Source organism: Macrotis lagotis, chromosome 4, assembly GCF_037893015.1.
Source record: "Macrotis lagotis isolate mMagLag1 chromosome 4, bilby.v1.9.chrom.fasta, whole genome shotgun sequence".
NCBI classification, from domain to species: domain Eukaryota; kingdom Metazoa; phylum Chordata; class Mammalia; order Peramelemorphia; family Peramelidae; genus Macrotis; species Macrotis lagotis.
Genome location: NC_133661.1, coordinates 204498501 through 204518980, shown reverse-complemented (window position 1 = coordinate 204518980; position 20480 = coordinate 204498501). Strand labels below are relative to the sequence as shown.

At 33.8% G+C, this 20480-nt stretch overlaps 1 protein-coding gene across 3 annotated transcripts in view; it reads left to right on the top strand.

Annotated features, from left to right (window-relative positions):
* TP53BP1 (tumor protein p53 binding protein 1) overlaps positions 1–20480 on the top strand; it is a 127395-nt gene that overhangs the window by 10886 nt on the left and 96029 nt on the right. For all 3 annotated transcript variants that reach the window (XM_074235236.1, XM_074235233.1, XM_074235235.1), the window contains exons 8-12: positions 724–887; positions 3572–3695; positions 4340–4434; positions 12199–12401; positions 15490–16828. In XM_074235236.1, the coding sequence (XP_074091337.1) occupies positions 724–887; positions 3572–3695; positions 4340–4434; positions 12199–12401; positions 15490–16828 (1925 nt within the window). The remainder of the gene's footprint in view (positions 1–723; positions 888–3571; positions 3696–4339; positions 4435–12198; positions 12402–15489; positions 16829–20480) is intronic.

Below are 20480 nucleotides of genomic sequence, written 5' to 3'. Positions count from 1 at the left end.
AAAAAGTGAACATAGTGTTCAGATTCTAGGCTTTGTTTGTTTTTTTTTTCATCTGGATGTAATAGTTCATAGCAGTTCTCCCAGGGTTGTAGGACAGAATTTTTGCTTTATGAGTTAATTGTATATAGATGATGCAGAGGAGATCCTTTTCAGAGTGTGGTCAGAGAGGAGAAAAAAGCCCAGAGACCACAATTCTAAGTTGTTATCAATATTTGGATCTGGTGTACCAGTCCCATCTCTATTTAACAACAGATATAATAGGTGTATAATCTTTCTTCAGGTGAACTGTTGCCCTCAGTAGAAGCACTCTTTGTATTTTTAACTACTTGTATGCTTGTAGTTAAAAACTAGCTTGGTGATATGGCTAAAATCATCAGTATCAGGAAGACCTGGATTCAAGTCCTGCTTCAGCCCCATGTTGTCTATATGACTCTTGGGCAGTTCACTTAACTTTTAGGATCCTAGGGAATCACTCTTAAGAGTATTAGGTGCCAGAACAGTGGCCTGTCTGTTTTGGTAGAGTGTTCTTTCTGAAACCTCCTCCCTTCCCTAGTGAAATTTCAGGTCCAGACAGAGGTTCTAGTAAATACAACTAAGAGGAACAATACTCAATATAGGGAATATGATTGTTTACATGTCTAGGAATTAAAGAAAGTTATTTAGACTTTAATAAAAGATTGAAATATTTGAATTTAAAAATTTTTATTCACCTAAATTTTGTAGGTCAGAAAATGCTTCTGTTTCACAAATGCCTCTTACCTTTATGGAAGCCAAGATCCAACTTTCTACCCAGGAACTGCTGGAAGATGAATTGCCAGTTCAGAAATCACCCGAGTCTGAGATTTTGTCAACTCAGGAAGACATGTTTGAGCAGAGTAGTAGAACAGGTATGTTCAATACCTTTCCCTTATTTTTGAGGCAGGGTGGTACAGGGAAGAAAGTGCTAGGTTTGGAGTCCTGAACACCTGAACTTAACTCCTTATAAACACATTTTATCTTTATTAACACGAGAAAGTTACTTAACCCTCCACCTGTCTCAAGTGACTCCCTGTAACTTATCTACCAAGTCACAGATGAGTTGTTGGGGGAAGGATTTCCCATACTGGAAGTTGCCCATGAAGATAAAATCACAGATCTCTTTGTGTACTTTTTACATTTTATTCAAGATACAAACGTAAAGTTTTTCTGTGCTGATCCTACATCCTATTCTTTGGAGATACTGATTCAAGATGGGAGAAACACTGGTTTTTTTTTTTAAAGGAAATGCAGATTAGAATAGGAATGTTTGTGATAGAGACTTTGGTTCAAGAAAAACAATTTTGAAAGAATGTTTTCTTAGCTAAATTAAATATTGAAGACTTTCTAGATAATTATTGCTGTAATTTTTATGGCACTTAATAAACTGCATATATGAATCTCTTTATAATATATACTTGTATAAACTCTCATATAACCTACTTGTTCTAACATTATCATCATAACAATATTTGACATTGAAGAGAATTGAAGTTTAGTTTTAAGAAAGTATCAGAATTGGGATTGTCAGTTACTGTCAGTATTTGTTGCTTGAGTCCTGAATTTCATAGTGGTTGGCTCTGTAAATCACTCTGCTTTCATCTCAGTGGTCTCTCAGTGACCTGAAGTGAAATAAAAAGGGCATTTCTGATTATACAAAGTACGTGTGTCCTCATACCTAAATATGTAGTAGAGGGCATTTGGGAAACTGGTCTATAGCAATGATAGTGAATCAGTCTCTTTGAGTAAATCTGAGTAAATCTAGACTCTAGAAAGCAAGACTGAGGGAGGTCTAGTTAAAAATCACAGTAACTCTGACAAAAACCTTGAACTGAATTTGGTGCCCTTGCCAGCTCCCTGAAAATTCAGGAGATTGGTTTTACATTTTTTTTTACATCAATTCTCTGGTAATTTAAAAAAGAGAAAGAAAAAGACCTTAATTCTTTTTATAGGCAATACCACTGCCAAAACTTTGTAGTTTAATGTCCCAGCAGATTCTCAAGTATGAAAGAGAAAAAGTTCATAACATCCAGCTTTAGAGGTGGAAGGAATCTTCGAGTTTTATGTAGTTCAGTCACTTTATTTTATAGATGAAGAGATTGAAGCTGAGATACAGTAAGTGATCTGACTTCAAGTTCATGGCTTCCAAATGGGAATTAATTGCCTTGTCCTAGTCATTGAGTTTGCAGCTTGTTTTTTTCATTCCTTGCAGTTCCTTAGCTTCTCAATGTCAAGTTTGGCAAATTTCTTAAAACATGATTTGGATTAGTTATATAAGGGTCTTCACATAGACTTGCCAATTGAAAACTCCATGTTGTTGTTGGACAAAGTGTGTTGGTTATTCTGAAGGCAAATAAATAATTTAGGGTAATGTAGATTTTTAGTTCTTTAATTTATCAATACAACAGCCCTATGAGGAAATTAAATGGCAAATGTTAGTAGTCTTTTCCTTTCTGAAACATTGAAGCATGATGGGTAAATTTCTCTCACAATGATTTAGCTAATTTAGTGCAAGAGGATTAGATGTGCCACACTTTTCTATTTATTTATATTTACTAGTAAAAGTCTCACATCTGGGATATTAGAATGCTTTAAAATTTCTCATCCATAGTAGGGACTGTATTTTCTTCTTTGGGAAAGTGTTTGTGTAGCTGTTACAAATCTGTTGATACTTTGTATCAGAAACATAAGCAATAAGAACAGTAGGACCAAAGGTAGAGATTTTGTTATCTCTTCCCTAAGCCTGTACTCGGAGAGGAAGGTTAGAGAAAACTTATCCTGTTGCCTCTGTCAGAAGAACTTTATTAGTAAATGTGTATTTTTAATATCATGCTTGGATCTTTTCTCATATTGGGATTATAATGTTTATACTTAAATTTTTAAAAATTATTTTTAACTTTTTTTGGAATTTTACTTCCAATTTCTCTCCTTTCTTCTCAGCCCACTCCCATTCACTGAGAAAGCAAGCAATATGTTGTTATATTATACACACACACACACACACAACACACACACACACACACACACACACATATATATATATATATATATATATATAAATAATATATAAATCATGTAAAAAGCATTTTCTTATTGGCCATATTTTTAAAAAAACCTATGAAAAATGAGTGAAAACAATGTACTTCAATTTTCACTCAGTTTATTGATTTTTTTTATTTGAAGGTAGATAGCATTTTTCATCATAGGTCCTTTTGAATTTGCTTCAATCACTGTACTGATCAGAATAATTAAGTCTTTCACAATTGATCATCATTACAATATTGTAGTTTCTGTATACAATAATCTCCTGGTTCTGTTTACTTCACTCTGCATTAGTTCATTTAGTTATTTTTTTTTGAAACCATCCCCCCTAGTCTTTTCTTATTGAACAATACTATTCTCTCACAATCTTAATATGCTTTACATATTAAAATAATTCCTGCCCTAAGGAATATAAATTAGAAATCAGCATTATTATTATTTTTTAAGAGTAACCTTCTGAAACTTCAGTTGTGTCTGAGAAACTTAACCAATTTTCTTTCCTTTGCCTTTCTAGTGCCTGATGATTGCTCTGCTCCAAGTGTGGAAGATGGGTATTCTTTGACTTCCACTCCAGCTACTACTTTGAAACTTCTACATCTCTCTGGCCAGGGTTCTCTTATGCAGGATAGTGCTACTACGTAAGTAGTAGGAAATTGTCTTGATGGGGAAATGTGTATGAGAATCAGTGGTGAGAAAAAGTTTGCTTTCTTTTATAAACTTAACAGTGTTTAAGGTCTCATCTGAGGGTATTGCTAGTATTTCTTTGAAACCCAGGTATTGTACCTGCTAAAAAAATAATGGTACAAGACTTTTCCTTTTATTTGGGGAAAGTCATATATCTAAAGTAGGTACTTCGTGTTTTTGTTTTCTTAAATAAAGCATATGCTTATTTCTTCTCCATATAAATAAGAAGTAATGTTATAAGTGACAGTGAATGGGAATTTTTTATTCATTTTCACCTTCATAATAGAGATGAAGAGGAGTTTTTTCTAAATATCTACGATATTTTCTAGTTCTTTGCAAAAAACTTCACGTTCTTAGTTGATAGACATTTTAGCAGTGATTTATGCTTTTCAGGTCTTGTGTCTTTGTGTCCAAATCACTTACTCTCCCTTATTTTTAATTCTGTTTGTTTATAATGTCTTCTGAAATGTTTGAAATGGAAAAGAATTACCATATCCAGAGCATTTTTAGTATTGTTTGCTTCAGGTTAGGTATTTTTGCTGTTAGAAAAAAAAATTATTCTTGTTAGTAAAATAACCTGTTAACTTTCTAAATATAGGAGTTCACCAGATCTTGTTGCTCCTTCACCAGATGTTTTCCAACCCACCCCTTTTATTGTTCCTAGCAGTCCAACAGAGCAAGAAGAAGTAAAAGGTGAGAACTTTTATTTATATATTTTTATTCCAGAATCGTTTTATACTATAGGAAGGTTTGGAAACTTTTATAATATCAGAAGTTTTTAATATCCCTTTGGTGTTAGAAGTCTGGGGTTCAGGCTATATAGATTGATATTAAATTCCATTAATCAATAGATTTTTAAACCAAGTTCTTTTTTTTTTTTTTTTTTCAGATTTTTGCAAGGCAATGGGGTTAAGTGGCTTGCCCAAGGCCACACAGCTAGGTAATTATTAAGTGTCTGAGGTCAGATTTGAACTCAGGTACTCCTGACTCCAGGTACTCCTGACTCCAGGGCCGGTGCTCTGTCCACCGCGCCACCTAGCCACCCCTAAACCAAGTTCTTTATCAGACCCTGGGACTATAAAGATAAAAATGAAACAAACCCTTCCCTCAATTCAGGGAGATAAAATGTACATTCTTAAATATTTACAAAATAAATTGGTTGCATCAGGGACATGACCTTGTTTGGTGCTTCCTTCAGTTCTTTGCTTTTCTAGCACTCATCCTTCTTCTGTTACTCTACATGATTAAAATAAAAATAATTAAATTTAGTTAATAATAAAAGAGAGCTAAACTTAGTACCATAGGTACAATATTTAGTAGAGATCCATGGATATATTACATGAGAAGTGTAATTCTTGGCTTTTTTGGGAATCTGTAAACAAGAAAGGATTATCTTGTTTTGTGAAAGGGTCACCCAGAGAAGGTCAAAGGACTTCTTGATTCATTCATTATCCTCCTTTCACTATTGTCTCCACAGTTGCTTTTACTAGCTATATTTCCCTCCCCACTCTCATTTATTCTGTTCTCTCCTTTTACCCTGTCCCTGTTAAAAAATGTGTTGTAGCTGAGTACCCTTTCCTAGGATCTTTCCTCTCTTCTATCACTTATTCTCCCCTTCCCACCCACCCTCCATTCCCCCTTATCCTTTCCCTTTTTTCTCATATTTCTCTAGGGTAAGATAGATTTCCATACCCTATTAAGTGTATGTTATTTACTTTCTGCTATTCCTGTTCCACTCCATTGAAAAAAAGCTTTTTCTTGACTCTTAATGTGAAATATCTTATATCTTAGTCCCTTCTTCCTCTCCTTTGTCTTCCTCCCGGTACTGTCCTTTATCATTCATTGATTCTATCTTTTTACTATATTATAACATTATATTCAACTTCTTCCTGTGCCTTGTCTATATATACTCCTTCTAACTGCTCTTATAAATGAGAAAATTCATATGAGTTATCAGTATCTTCTTCCCATGCAGGAATACAAACAGTAATTGTTCACCCCCTCTTTGGTTTACCTGATTCCTGTGCTTGGAGATCAAACTTTCTCTTCATCTCTTGTTGTTGTTGTTGTTGTTGTTGTTGTTGTTGTTTAGGTTGTTTTTTTTTTCCAGGCAATGGAGTTAAGTGGCTTGCTCAAGGCCACACAGCTAGGTAATTATTAAGTGTCTGAGGTCGAATTTGAACTCATGTACTCCTGACTTCAGCCTATGACTGATTTACTACACTTCCACTGTGCCACCTAGCTGCCCCCATCTCTTGTTGTTTCAATAGGAAAGTTTGAAAGTCCCCTGTTTCATTGTGAAAATTCAACTTTTCCCTGAAAGAGGATGTTCAGTTTTGCTGGGTAGTTGATTCTCGGTTGTAAACCAAGATCTTTTGCCTTCCAGAATATCATATTCCAAGCCCTACGAGCCCGTAATGTAGATGTTGCCAGATCCTGTGTAATCCTGACTATAGAGCCATAGTACTTGAATTGTTTGCCATAGTACTTGAATTGTTTGTTTCTGGCAGCTTTTAGTATTTTCTCTTTGATTTGAGAGTTTTGGAATTTGGCTATAACATTCCTGAAAGTTTTTCTTTCATGATCTCTTTCAGGAGGTATCTGGTGAATTTCCTCAATTTCTATTTTACCCTCTGCTTCTAGGATCTCAGGGCAATTTTGTTGCATTATTTTTTGAAAAATGAAGTTTAGCCTCTTTTTTTGGTCATGACTTTCAGGTAGCCCAATAATTTTTAAATTATCTCTTCTGGATCTGTTTGCAAGGTTGGTTGTTTTTCCAATGAGGTATTTCACATTTTCTTCTGATTTTTGTTTGTTTTTGGAATAGTTTTATTTCTTCCTGATCATCGACTTCCTTTAGTTCCATTCTGCATTTGAAGGAGTTATTTTTCTTCAGAGAACTTTTTTAATCTCCTTTTCCAGCTGGCCAATTCTGTTTTTTAAGGCATTCTTCTCAATTTGCCTTTTGTTTTGCCTTTTCCATTTGACCCAAACTAGTTTTTAACATATTATTTTCTTCAGTATTTTTTTTGTATTTCTTTCACCAAGCTGCTGATTTGGTTTTCATGATTTATCTGCATTACTCTCATTTCTCCTCCCAGTTTTTCCTTTTTCTCCCCTAATTGCTTTTCAAAGTTTTTTTTTTCAGCTCATCTACAGCCTGAGCCCATTTTCTATTTCTCTTGGAGATTTTGGGTACAGAAGCTTTGATTTTGTCATCTTCTGAATTTTCCATGGGACCAAAGTAATTTTCTATGGTCAGATTCTTCTTTTTTTTTGTTTGCTTATTTCCTCAGCCTATAACTGATTTACTACACTTTCAAGGCTTTGGGGGTGGGGGTTTGGAACAACCCTCTGGGACCTTAATTCCACTAAAGTCTTAGGAGAGGCTCTGACTACTTTCTTGCCTGTGCTTTGGTGTGTGGATGGCCCTAGGCCTTCCCCTCTGCCCTGGAACTGTGAGGAGGGTTTCCTGCTTAGTTATGGTAGTGTTGTGGGGGCCCAGACTGTGACCTGGATTTGGGTGTGGGCAGACAGCTGAGTCCAGTCCAGGGAAAGCAGAGAGAGATCTCTGCAGTCTTCCCTCTCTGGAGGTGCAGGCTAGCTTCCCCGATTCCCACTGCAGGTTCTCACTGCAGGGCTGCTCTGAGACTTTATCTTGGAATATTTTATATAAATAATTTTCTGCTATGAGTTTTCCTCTTTATTCTGTCCTTTTTGATTTTGTTCATGTTAAGTCTTTTCGTACCTATTAATTAATTTATCCCCAATCCAAAATGTTTTCTCCTTCAATTTAATACATTACAAAAAAAAAAAACTAACTCAACACTTTTCTGTATGGTGTAGCAAGATAAATTCCCATGTTAGCCGTGTCCAAAATTGTATATCTCTCTTTGTATCATAAGTTTCTCACCTCTTACTAAAGAGGTGCGTGTTGTGTTTCATCATCATTCTTTTGGATTTGTGGTTTTTTTCACTGTATTGATCAGAGCTCTAAAATCTTTAAAAGCTGCTCTTCTATATAATGTTCTTATCATATGAATTATTCTCTTAGTTGAGTTTGCTTCACTCTACATTATTCAAAAAGACATTCCTTATTTCCTTTGAAAATTTCCATTTCATCATTTCTTAGGGCTCAAGAATATTTCATAACATTTATATATCACAATTTTTTGAGCCATTCTCCAATAGGGGGACACTCCTTAGTTTCCAGTTTTTTACTACCATAAACAGAAGCTGCTACTTTGCACTTGTAGAAATCCCTTTTTTCTTTGTTTTCTTTGGGGTTAGTAGTTAAAGCTAAGGTTGAAAGATATGCAGATTTTGGTAATTTTCTGGACATAGTTTTCAGATTGTTTCCTAGAATGGTTGGATGAATTTGTAGCTCCACCACTAATATGTTTGCATTTCTGTTTTCACACAGTTCTTCTAACATCTGTCATTTTTCTTTTTTAACTATTATGTTTGCCAATCTAGGTATGTGGTAGGATCTCAGACATGTTTTAACTTACATTTCTCTAATCTTTATGATTATTGGTAGATTGGATTTCTTCCTCTGAAAATTGCTTCTTCTTATTTTTTAACTATGTTTCAGTTAGGGAATGGCTGTTAGTTAAGGACGTGATTTAAATCTTTAAGACCATCTTGGAAGTGATAACTTCGAAAAGACACTTGCCACAAAGCTTTTTTTTTCCAATTCCTGTTTTCTCTTGGAATTTTTGCTATATTAGACTTGTTATGCAAAAAGAAACGTTAATTTTATATATTCAAAATCGTCCACTTAATCTTGTTTGATCTTTTCTATCATTTTTTAATTTATGAACTTTTCCTTTCTCTAGGCAGGGCAGGTAATTTTTTTGCTTTGTTCTTCTAATTTGTTTTTAATGTGATTTTTTTTATATGTTATATATCTATTTGGAGCTTAATTTGACATAAGGTATGAAGTATTGATAAAACCCACATTTTTGCCTGACTCTTATCCCTGTCTTTCCAGTAGTTTGTCCTTGGAATTTGCTTTTATATTGTGTACCTTTTCTGTTCCATTGATCAACCTCTCTTTTCTTCAAGGATCAAATTGATTTGGAGTATAGTTTGAGATCTGCTACCACTAGGTCTCCTTCCTTCCCCCCCCCCCCCCCCATATATCTTTTGAGATTTTTTTGACCACAGTAGTTTGGCATGGAACTAAATAAAAATTAATTTAAATGTTGGTATTTTTATTATATTGCAGTTAGTTCCCACCCCATTACATAGATCTATTTTTATTTCTGCAAAGGGTGTTTTATAATTAGATTCATATAATAGTCTTGGAATCTTGAAAGATAACACTCAAGTATTTTATAGCTTCTTTCATTAAAGTATTCATATCCATTTATTATTTTGAATGGAATTTTTCTTTTTTAGCTCTTGTTCCTTTATTTTTTGCTTTTGAGTTTTTTTGGGTAATATTTAGAAATGCTTATGATTTATATATATATATTTATCTTACAACTTGCTGAAGTTGTTAACTACTAATTTTTTTAGGTTACTCTGGGTTTTTCTAAATATACCATTTTATCTTCAAAAATGCTCATTTTCTTTTCTATTTGACTGTGTTTATTCCCTCAAATTCTTTTTCTTGTTTTTTTACTATAGTCAACACTGTTAAATAGCATTGATAATAAATGTCTTTATTTTATCCCTGTTCTTGGAAAGGCTTCACATTCTTCCCTTAAATATGACTGCTCTTGGATTTACCTAAATATTTAGTATATTAAGAAGAATTCTGTTTAATCATTTGTTTAATTTTAGAGTTTGCAAAAGAAATGGGTCTTGACTTTTGTCAAAAATCTTTTTCACATCAATTGAAATAATTGTATATAATTTATTATAAGATTAACATGGTTTATTAAATTTATAGCCTTCTTTATGTTAAATCACCTCTGCATTCCTGGTTTAATACTAGCTTGGTCATAGTCTTTTTGATATAGTTTACTCATATTTTAATTTAAAAATATTTTGTCAAAGTTTATTGGGAATGTTACTTTGCTTTTTCTTCCTTGTCTCTCTCTGGTTTTGGAATCAAGACCATGTTTGTATCATGGAAATTGGAAGGGTATTTTCTTTTTTTTAATTGCACTCAGTTTTTATAGTGTTGGAATTAATTATTTTTGAACGTTTGTTAGAATTTACTTGATAATCTTTATGGATGATTTTTTTCTTTGGGAGTTTACGTCTTGTTTAAGCAGCAACTAGGATAAATAATGGTTGTCTCTTGTGTTTTTTTTAAATAAGCTGGATATTTTACATTCTTATAATATACATTAATTTCTTCAGAGTTATCAGTTTTGTTAGCATTTAATTGAACTAGTTTCTAATCATTTATTTCCTCTTCCGTTTTAAGTTCTCTTTTTTCATTTTTTTGATAAGAACAATTTTATTTTCCTCTATTTATTAAATTGGGTTAGCTCTTCATTAGGTTTCTTTTGGGGGAAAAACTTCAAGTTTTAATTATCAATTCAATAGCTTTTTTTGCTTTCAACTTTATTAATTTTTTCTTTATTTTCTGAATTCTTGCATTATCATTTAGTTTGGGATTTTTTATTTGAAATTGAAATTTTTTAAATTATATGCCCCAGTTCATTGATTTGTTTATAAAGTGTTTATAGATACCCATTTTCCTCTCAGAATTGCTATTGCTACCTCCTGTAAATTTGTATGTATTGTCATTTTATTTGATAGAATTTTCTCTCATTTTTATAATTTTATAATTTGTTTTTTGATCCTTCAGTTCTTTAAAAATTATTTAGTCTGCAGTAATTTTTAAATTCTTTCTTTAAGGGATCTATATTGAATATAACTTTTACGGGCATTATGATCTATAAATTATATGTTTAGTATTGTTGCTTTTCTACATTTTTATTGAGGTTCTTATGCCCCAAGGTATGGTCACTTTTGGGAAAGGTCCAATTCCAATTCAATAATTGCCATAGAGCTGTCATTTCCAATTTTTCTAAAGTTCTCTTCCAATTTTTAGCTCTTTATCTTTTGGATCTGTAAAACCTTTTTGATTTTCTGTAATAGAAATTGTCTGTTTTGTCTTTTATGTCTTCCATCCTTTGTATGGCTAAGCAATTCCTCCCCTCAAATATAGTTGTGAAACATTCCTTCTTCCATTTGTCTCTGACTTAAACAAAAAAATAGCACAACCTATTAGATACAAGGTGCATATCCATTTTGAGTTTATATCAGCTTGTGGCAAAAAAAAAATATTTCAAATTTTTGTCAAACTTTTGTGGTTTTCCCAGTATTTCTGTCACTACTGTCTTTTTTTTTTTAATTTCTTGTGACTGGTACAGTACTTTTTGCATGAAAGTTACTTAATGAATATTTTTAGTTTGATTTAGGGTGACAGCTTTTTTTGGGGGGGGGTTAATAGCAATGCTGTTTATAGCAAGGGTTTGAAAAGGCTATGTAAATGGATTAGCAAGAGTAAGGTTCTAGACCAGTCTCAGGCAGCAACTAGGATAAATAATGGTCATCTCTTGAAGAAGATTTATTATAGAGCAGAAGCAAAACTGAATTGAATATTTGAGTATCAAGAGTGGTTGTTCGTCTCTAGTTTAGTTCTCTTTTTGGTCTGGATACAAGCATGGTGCTAGGCAGCAAGGGCAGAATGGCCTCTCTTTATGTATTAGTTCTTGTGTTACTTAGTAAATAACCTTGGATATTTTATATTCTTATGTCCATTATATTTTTCCTTTTTGCAAATCAATGGGGTTAATTATTAAGTGTCTGAGGCTGGATTTGAACTCAGGTCCTCTTGACTCCAGGGCTAGTGATTTATTGACTGTGCCACCTAGCTGCCTCTTGACAATTATTTCTAATGTACCTCAGTGGCTTAGACCTCTGGCAAATGCTGATAGAAGCACCATCAGGCACATTTCTCTATAGTATACAGGTGTTCACTTTGAAGAATGATGAGCTTGTTTGCCATTCATCAAATACGTTGCAGTTCAGAGTTGTACAAATGAAATACTCTTAAGAGGTGTATCCCTGGGCAAAATATTGCCCCAAACCAGGAATGCCTTCCTTAAAATTCATTTAATCGTTTTATGTGCACAAGGGAGGGGCTTACCTTGAATTAATACTAATTTAGTTTCCATCTAATTTTTTTTAAGAATGTATATTTTTTCATTTGGGGGAAAACTTCAGCCATTTCCCCTCTTTACTTTTCTGTTTGTTCTCACAGTAGAAATAATAAATACTCCACTATCTGGGTTCCAGTGAAATGTAGGCACAAGGAATTTTTCTCTTTTCAGGTACAGTTATTATGCTTTGAGGAGGGAGAGAGTCTTATGGCACACAGACCATTTCAACAGGATGTGTGGCTCCTGTCTTAAGCTTGCAAGGGCATAATAAGACTTTGTATTGGTTGGTGACTGGCTCTCTTGCTATGTTTTCCTTTTTAAAAATCAGATGAGCCAGTGGACATGTCAGAAATGCCTGAAGAGGAAGGAGATGTTCTGAAGAACTCCCTAGAAGAAGAAGAAGCAATGGAGATAGAAAATACTCCCCTTGAACAGACTGTGGTCCCTCAAGCCTCAACACCTGTATCCCAGAGCACCCCTCTTTTCACTTCTGAACCACTTCCTGTCCCATCACAGCCTGATTTTTCTCATGTAAGTATTTCTGGGGGGGGGGGGGGACTTCCATTCATTTCACCATGTGAATCTTCTTCAGATTACCATGCTACCCTGAGTTTGGGATTAGGGTGGGGGAAATATGATACCTGTATATAGTTATCATGCATATTTTCACACAGATAAACATAAAAGTCCAGTGCCTTAATTGGTTCAACTTTTAAATTTTAGTGCTTTAAGTTATGAAACATAAAAATGAAGTTCTAAATTTAATCTAAGTGACTATATGGATCTGTTCAATCTAAGTGCTTATTCTCTCACAACTCTGGAGGAATTATTTTAGTGTTGCTAGGAAAACCTCTGCTATTAGTGCTTCATGCATTTTAGTTTGCAGATGTTAAATATAAAAGACTTTATATTTAAATTAGCTTTCAAGAATAGCAAGAACTGGATGGCTCAAAGAATGGAATTCTAGTTCTGTTATTAGAAATTACATAAAGATGTGTCTTCTATTGAAGTGACTTCATCTTGTTCAGACCACTAACAATAGAAAAATGAAGGCACAAAACTTCATAGAAACAGTAAATTATTTGGTTAAACTACTTTTAGTATCTGCAGAATTAATTTTGTTAACAGTTAGAAGGCCAATCTTTTTTTTTAACCTCATTATATGTTTTTTCTTTTCTTATGTGGTAGTTGTAAAGAAATGAAATTAGGACAGTAGTTAATTTGCAGTGTTTTTTGCAAAATGTACCTTGTGAATGGTAAAGCACTATACAAATAGAATATATTATTAGCAGCTATGCTCTTGATTCTCTTCTGCAGATGGTGAAAGTCTTTGATAATCTACATACTGACTGGCATATTATTTGTGATTAATATGCATACTAAATTGTTGACAAAGGGAAGTAAAATGTGGTTGAATGTCTGTTCAGCTCTGTCTAATAAATTTAACATACTCTTAATGGATAGTCTCTTAAGGGCAGTGTGGTACTTGTTTGATAGTTATTTATTTGGATCTTGGCGGGTCTGAATTGAAGTGACTCCAGTTGCTGACTTACATCATAGACTTCATCCTGGATGCTCTGTTGCAATTACAGTTATTTCTCATCTGTGGTCCTCCTGAAAGTTCATCAGGTCTATCCAGTCTTACTTTTAAAAGTTTTTATTGAAACAATAAGCAACATCTGCCATTTTAGTGAGAGCTCTGTGTACTAAAGCTTCATTTACTAAAGTATTTAGTAAATCCACAGGGGTCCACATAAAATTGTACAATGGGCTACATTTTGGACAATCAGGACTGTCCAAAATGCAGCCTGCTGTACAATTTTTTGTGTGCACTGATGTCATGAAGCCCAGAAATGACCCAAGAGGAGAGAAAAGTCTTCCCTAGCCATCATATCTTTCGAAATCCCAGAACCCAAAAATTTCTACTCTGTTTGAATTGCTGTTGCTAATATAGAAATTCCTAATTTATGGATTGAATAAGTGGACTCTCACCACATGAAATTTGTTTGCCAAACCCATTAACGTTTACGTTACTGAAATTTGAAAGGAATTTAATATTTAATTAGATAATGCTCTCTTTGTTTTTGCATGGCAGTGGGGTTAAATGACTTGCTCAAGGTCATATAACTAGTAAATATCAAGTGTCTGAGGCTGGATTTGAACTTAGGTCCTCCTGATTCCAGGACAAATGCTCTAGCCATTGTACCACCTAATTCTTTTGCATGGTTCCTGTTTTTTTGAAGCTTCTGTTACCTTCACTAAGCCACATCCCTAGACTGTTTTCTTCTCAGCAATATGTTGTTTCTTCTACTTAAAGAATTTTAGCCTTCTTTTGGGTCTAATCCCTTTATAACTTTGATTTTGACAGCTTTTTTCTCCAATCTAGTTATTAATACTAAAATGGAATATGTTTTGTGTTTGTTCTTTTATAAAATTGTGAGGTTTTATTTTGGTGAATATTATGCATATTGTGATTAATTGGAGGCAGATAAGGAACATATTTTAAAAGTTGTTAAAAGTGTTTATCTAGGTTCATTGAAACCATTATAACTAGGATCCAATTGTGCAAGTAATGAAGTCCCTGAAGTGGTTATATGTATTGAATTTTTACTATTCAAAGTTATAATTGTGAAAAATATGATAATTGATTCTAGACTAATGAAAATAGGCAGTACAAATTCAAGTAATCCAGCCATTTAGGGGATTTTATTATTCTTAATATTTGGGACCTAGCTATAAATTTCCCAAAACAGTAAAACAGATTTTATGGCATTGGAATATAGAATATTTAATATATGGACACTCTTAGAAACTTATTTTATTTCCAATTGGTTATTATAATTTTAAAATAATAGCAAATTCATATCTCACCTGCTTGGTTTAAAGCTTTTTAGAATTTATATTCAAAATAGCATAACAAATGGAAAATTTTTTGGAATCAATATCTGTCCTAGATTTGAATTTAAATCTTCTTACTGACATTCATCACCTAACATAATACTGGGAATATGGTTGCATTGCTCTTTTGTGAAAAACTTTGAAAACTTGGGAAAAGTTTATTTTAACTGAACATTTTACTCTGTGTCTTAAGTTGTGATATATTTTCCATGTTTCACTGTCAGTGCTCTTCATAAGAAAGAATCCTTCAGTAATAACTTATCTAAGTGTGTGCTGATTTCTTTATTGTCATCATTTTTTAAAGTGCCCAATTAGCTCTGTGATACTATTTTGAAACTGTAAATATATGTAATCAGACATTTAAATATAAATGTTTGTTTCTTTCAAAGGGAGAAGTTTGTTATCTTTAAATTATATCTTATAAGCATTCTGTTTTGCTTATGCCTGTGATTTGGACAGAGGAACTAGAGGAGGAAGTAGCTTTTTTTTTTTTTTAGCTTTTTGTTTTGAGAAAGATTGATAATATAAAAATCTGGGTTTTTTTTTTCTAGCCAGTTTCTTTTTAATCCTATGATCATGGACAAAGTGTTTATATAAACTCAGTCATTTTAGTTCCTAGTTTGTATAAAAGAGATGTAGACTTTTGATGTGAATTATACAGGTATACACAACAATATGAATCTGAAGAAAAAATGATATTTATTAATTTTTCTTTCCTTAGGACATTTTTATTCCATCTCCAAGTTTAGAACAGGGACCAAGTGATGAAAAGACTACTGAAGACAGAGGTGATTCCTCTTTCCCAGTGGAGTGCTCTAAGACCTCACAGACTGATCAAGAGAATCCCTCTGAGGATCTTGGGCAGTCACTGATGGGAGATTCTTGTAAATTGATGCTTTCTGCAAGTGATTGTAGTCAGTCTATAAAGATGGAGAGTTTTAGTTCTCAGCAAACTGATGAAAATGTTAAAAACACACAGATTGAAGATACTGAACCTGTATCACAAACTCTGGAGTCTAAAATTTGTTCCCCAGAAAATTCTGGTCTACCAGTGAGCCAAACAAAAGACAGTCAGGAAGAATTGAGTGAAAACTGTAAAATGACAGCAGAAGATGATATAAAAAGTACAAATGAAATTACCATTTCAGCTACTGAATGCAAAATCAGAGAAGAGGTAGAGCATGTTTGTGTTGATTTCACATGTGATTCAGGAAGCCAAGTACTTCTTTCAGAGGCACTTTCATCTGGGACTCTTTCTTCTGTGGTTCTTCCATCTGAGGCACTTGCATCTGCGTCTCATTTAAATGCATTAGATCAAGAGGTCTCTTTGGAGGTTAAAGAATATCAGGCAGAGGAGAGGTCTTCAGTTTCTGAGGTTGAAGAAATTCCTGAAACTCCTTGTGAAAGCCAAGAGGAGGAGCAAAAAGAAAACAGGGAGAGTAGCCCACTCCATCTCTGTCTAACTCAAACTCAGTCACCAGGATTATGCCTTCAGGAGAAAATCCCAGATCAAGAGTACCAAGAAGCTATGGAAGTTACTTCAACTGTTAGTGGCGGTGATTCTCCCAAAAAACCGCAAATGTTTGATGAAGAACAGAAGGATCAAGAGACTTGGGAGGAAGCCCAAGAAGATTGTGGTGTCCTTATAGAGGAGAATGTCACAGAAGATGAGTCCCCAGCTGATGTTCCCTCTCAGCCATTTGTGGGAGAAGAGGGACCTGAAGATACTCATTCTTGTATGGATGTTGATCCAGGAATAGAGGGATGTGCTACAAACAGTTTAGATCCTAAGGGAGAGAAGAGTCAAGAATCTGAAGGGAATCTGAAATCACTGACTGAAGAGAACTCTCAGCAACCTCCAATTTCTTTAGAAAGAATAGATGATGTACTGGCTACTGAACAGGACAAGCTGCTGCCACAGTCTCCAGAGAAAGTAGAGAATTTGTTAATAAAACATTCACAAATGGATTCTGTAGAGGAATTTGGAAGTGAGCTCAAGGCCCAGCAGCTTGAAAAAGCAGCTGATCACAGTCCACAGAGCCCCTGCGAAAGTTCCAATGGTGAGTGCAATTCATAAATATGAATGTGAATTGTTTGGCTCATTTAGCTGATGGATTGGGAGGCTTAACTGGAATTGATTTTTTGAGAGGTAGGAATACAGAGGACTGAAGGTTTATTGGAGCTAATGCTAAAATTGGACAAATATTAATAAATAGGAAATAACAATTAGCAAATTATCAACCACGATTATTTGTTTGAACCTAAGATCCTCTTTACTGACCATAACCCTATTTGCCTTGTATCCAGAAAAGGTTCTTTAATTTCACAAATATATGTAAATTGTACTTAGCTTTTTTTTTTTAGGGCAGGAAATTGTAGAGAGTATAAACATATTGTATTCTCAGTTGAATAATTTAGTTGCAATAAGTATTCATTTCATTATTCTTCATAGCAGAGCTACAAACAGATACGTAATTAAATAATTTTCTAATGGTTGTTTTTCCTTTAGGAGTACTAGACCTTTTCCAAGTATGATTTAACATATAAATACACACACACACACACACACACACACACACACACACACACACACCTTAGAATTTAAACCTTGAGAGATTTATTATGAACTCCCATTTTTCCTCTGGGATTCATTTCAGGATTATAAATTATTTTGAACTATATTGTGTAATACTGAGAGATTGCAGATATATATGGGTATACTATTTTCATGTGTCATAATGCTGAAGTGTTCTTAATTTTTCAAAGTTGATATTTGTGGAATTACAAGTTCTGGCAAAAAGGTTACCAGTGTGGGCCTAGGAGAACTAGTTCATTCACTGCTAAGTGTTTATTTTTTTCTTTTTTCACTAAAAGATAACCTGCTAAGGTACAGAGGAAGTTGCACTCTGTGAGGATGGATGGAGTATCCTTACCAATAAAATCACAGATCCTTCAGGAATAAATATTAATGCAGTGCTATTTGAAAGAGTATAATTGAAAAAATAATATTTGTAAGGAACATAAAAAGTGGCAAAACAATGTTTGTATAAATTTGATTCTAGAATGCCTAAAGGCAAATTCAACATTTGAACTTGTCCATGATAATAATTACATTAATAGATGCTTTTTTTTAAGAGTATAATTTAATGAATTTAGACTGTTTATATTAAGGGATACTGAATTACTGCTTTGAGTAATTTTTTCTCAATCTTCATCTTTCTTCACTTCCCTCTACATGTTTGACACATCACCCTCTTAATATTTCTCTTTAGTTTTTTTTTTTTAAACACTTAAAGTTTTCCTCCTACCTGTTAGACCTCTCTTCATTCTCCTTTACTGGATCCTATTCAGGCTATATCACTCTGATTGTAGGTGTCCTACAGGCTGCTGTCCTGGGCCATTCTGAAATACTTTGCTTGGTCATCTCATAAGCTCCCATGGATTTAATTATCATTTTTATGTTGGTGATTCTCAAATCTACCTATCCTTTTCTAACTTCTGCTGACCTCTGTTCATGCAATTTCAGTTGCCTTTTAAACACTTTAAACTAGATGTCCTGTAGACAGCTTAAACTCAGCATGGCACCAAAATCTTTCAGTCCCTCAGACTTGAAACTTAGAAGTAATTTTGGACTCCTCACTATCTCTCATTCTTATATCCAGTCAGTTGCCAAGCTTGTTATCATCTTTGCAAGATCTCTTGAATGTCTTCTTCTCTCCTGATACTGCTGTTGCCCTGGAGCAGGCCTTCTATATCACTTCATGCTTGGGCTGTAACAAAAATCTATTGATGGACCTGCCTGTCTCTGGTCTCTCTCTATTCTAATCTTTCTTCATCTCCTTTACATACTGTATCTTTATCCAGGTCATACCTACTAATTATGGATGTTGCTCAAGGCTTTGCTCTGAGACTGCTTTCCTTTTTTAAAAAAAATTTTATTTATTTTTATTAAATAAATATTTCATTTGTTTTCTAATTACATAAAATACTAGCTTTTACCAATCATTTTTTTTGCAAGGTTTTGAATTTTAAATTATTCCCCCTCCCCCAACAGAAGGCAATCTGATATTATATACATATATATATATGCATAGATCAGAACTGAATGTGTTGAGAGAAAAAAGCATGTCCATAATGAACAAAGAAAATCAAAATTATGTAATACATAAGGCAACTTTTTAAAAATCGGAGATAAAAATCTTTGGTTTTTTTGTTTTTAGAACTCCATAGTTCCTTCTCTGAATACAGATGGTATTCTCTTATCGCAGATATCTTAAAATTGTCCCTGATCATTGCACTGATAGAGTGAGCATATCCATCAAGGTTGATCATCACTCTATGTTGTTGTTGTTTTTTTTAGGTTTTTTTTTTTTTTGCAAGGCAATGGGGTTAAGTGGCTTGCCCAAGGCCACACAGCTAGGTAATTATTAAGTGTCTGAGGTGGTATTTGAACCCAGGTACTCCTGACTCCAAGGCCGGTGTTTTATCCACTAGGCCACCTAGCCGCCCCCTATGTTGTTAAGGTGTACACTGTTCTTCTGATTCTGCTCATCTCATTCAGCTTCAATTCATGCAAGTCTTATCAGGCTTCTCTGAAATTCTACCCCTCCTGATTTCTGATAGAACAGTAGTGTTCCATCACATACATATACCACAATTTGTTCAGCCATTCCCCAGTTGATAGGCATCCCCCCAATTTCCAATTCTTTGCCACTACAAACAGAACTGCTTATGAATGTTTTTGTACATGTGGGGTTTTTACCCTTTTTCATGATCTCTTCAGCATATAGACCCAGTAATAATATTACTGGATCAAAGGACATGCACATTTTTATTGACCTCTCCAGAAAGGTTGTATCAGTTCACAGCTCCACCAGCAGTGCATTAGTATCCGAGATTTCCTGCATCCTCTCCAACATTGATCATTATCCTTTTTGGTCATATTGGCCAATCTGAGAGGTTTGAGGTGGTACCTAAGAGATGCTTTAATTTGCATTTCTCTAATCATTAAAGATTTAGAGCAGTTTTTCATATGATCATAGAGAGCTTTGATTTTACTCTTCTGAAAATTGCCTTTTGCATATTCTTTGGCCATTTGTCAATTAAGGAATTTTTTTTTAAGTTTGGCTTAATTCTCTATATATTTTAGAAATGAGTCCTTTGTCAGAAACACTAGTTGTAAAAATTCTTTTCCAGTTTACTATATTTCTTTGATCTTGGTTAGAGTGGTTTTTGTTGTGTTAAAACTTTTTAATTTAATATAAACAAAATTATCCAGTTTATTTTTTATAATGTTCTCTATCTCTTCTGACTGGTAAAAGATTCCTTGTTCTCCTAATTTGCTTATAATATTACCTTTTATATTTAAATCCTGTACCCATTTTGATCTTATCTAGATATAGGGTGTGAGTTGTTGGTCTAATCCTAGTTTCTACCATTCTGTCTTCCAGTTTTCCCAGAATTTTTATTGAAGAAGCTGAAACTTTTTTCCCAGAAGCTGAACTCTTTGGGTTTATCAAACAGCAGATTACTATAATCATTTCCTGCTATCTCTTTTGCCTAATCTGTTCCATTGGTCCACCACTCTATTGCTTAGGCAGTACCAGTTTTGACGATTGATGCTTTATAATATAATTTTAGATCTAGTTAAGGCTAAGTCACCTACTTTTGCATTTTTTCATTAAATCCCTTGGTATTCTTGACTTTTTTGTT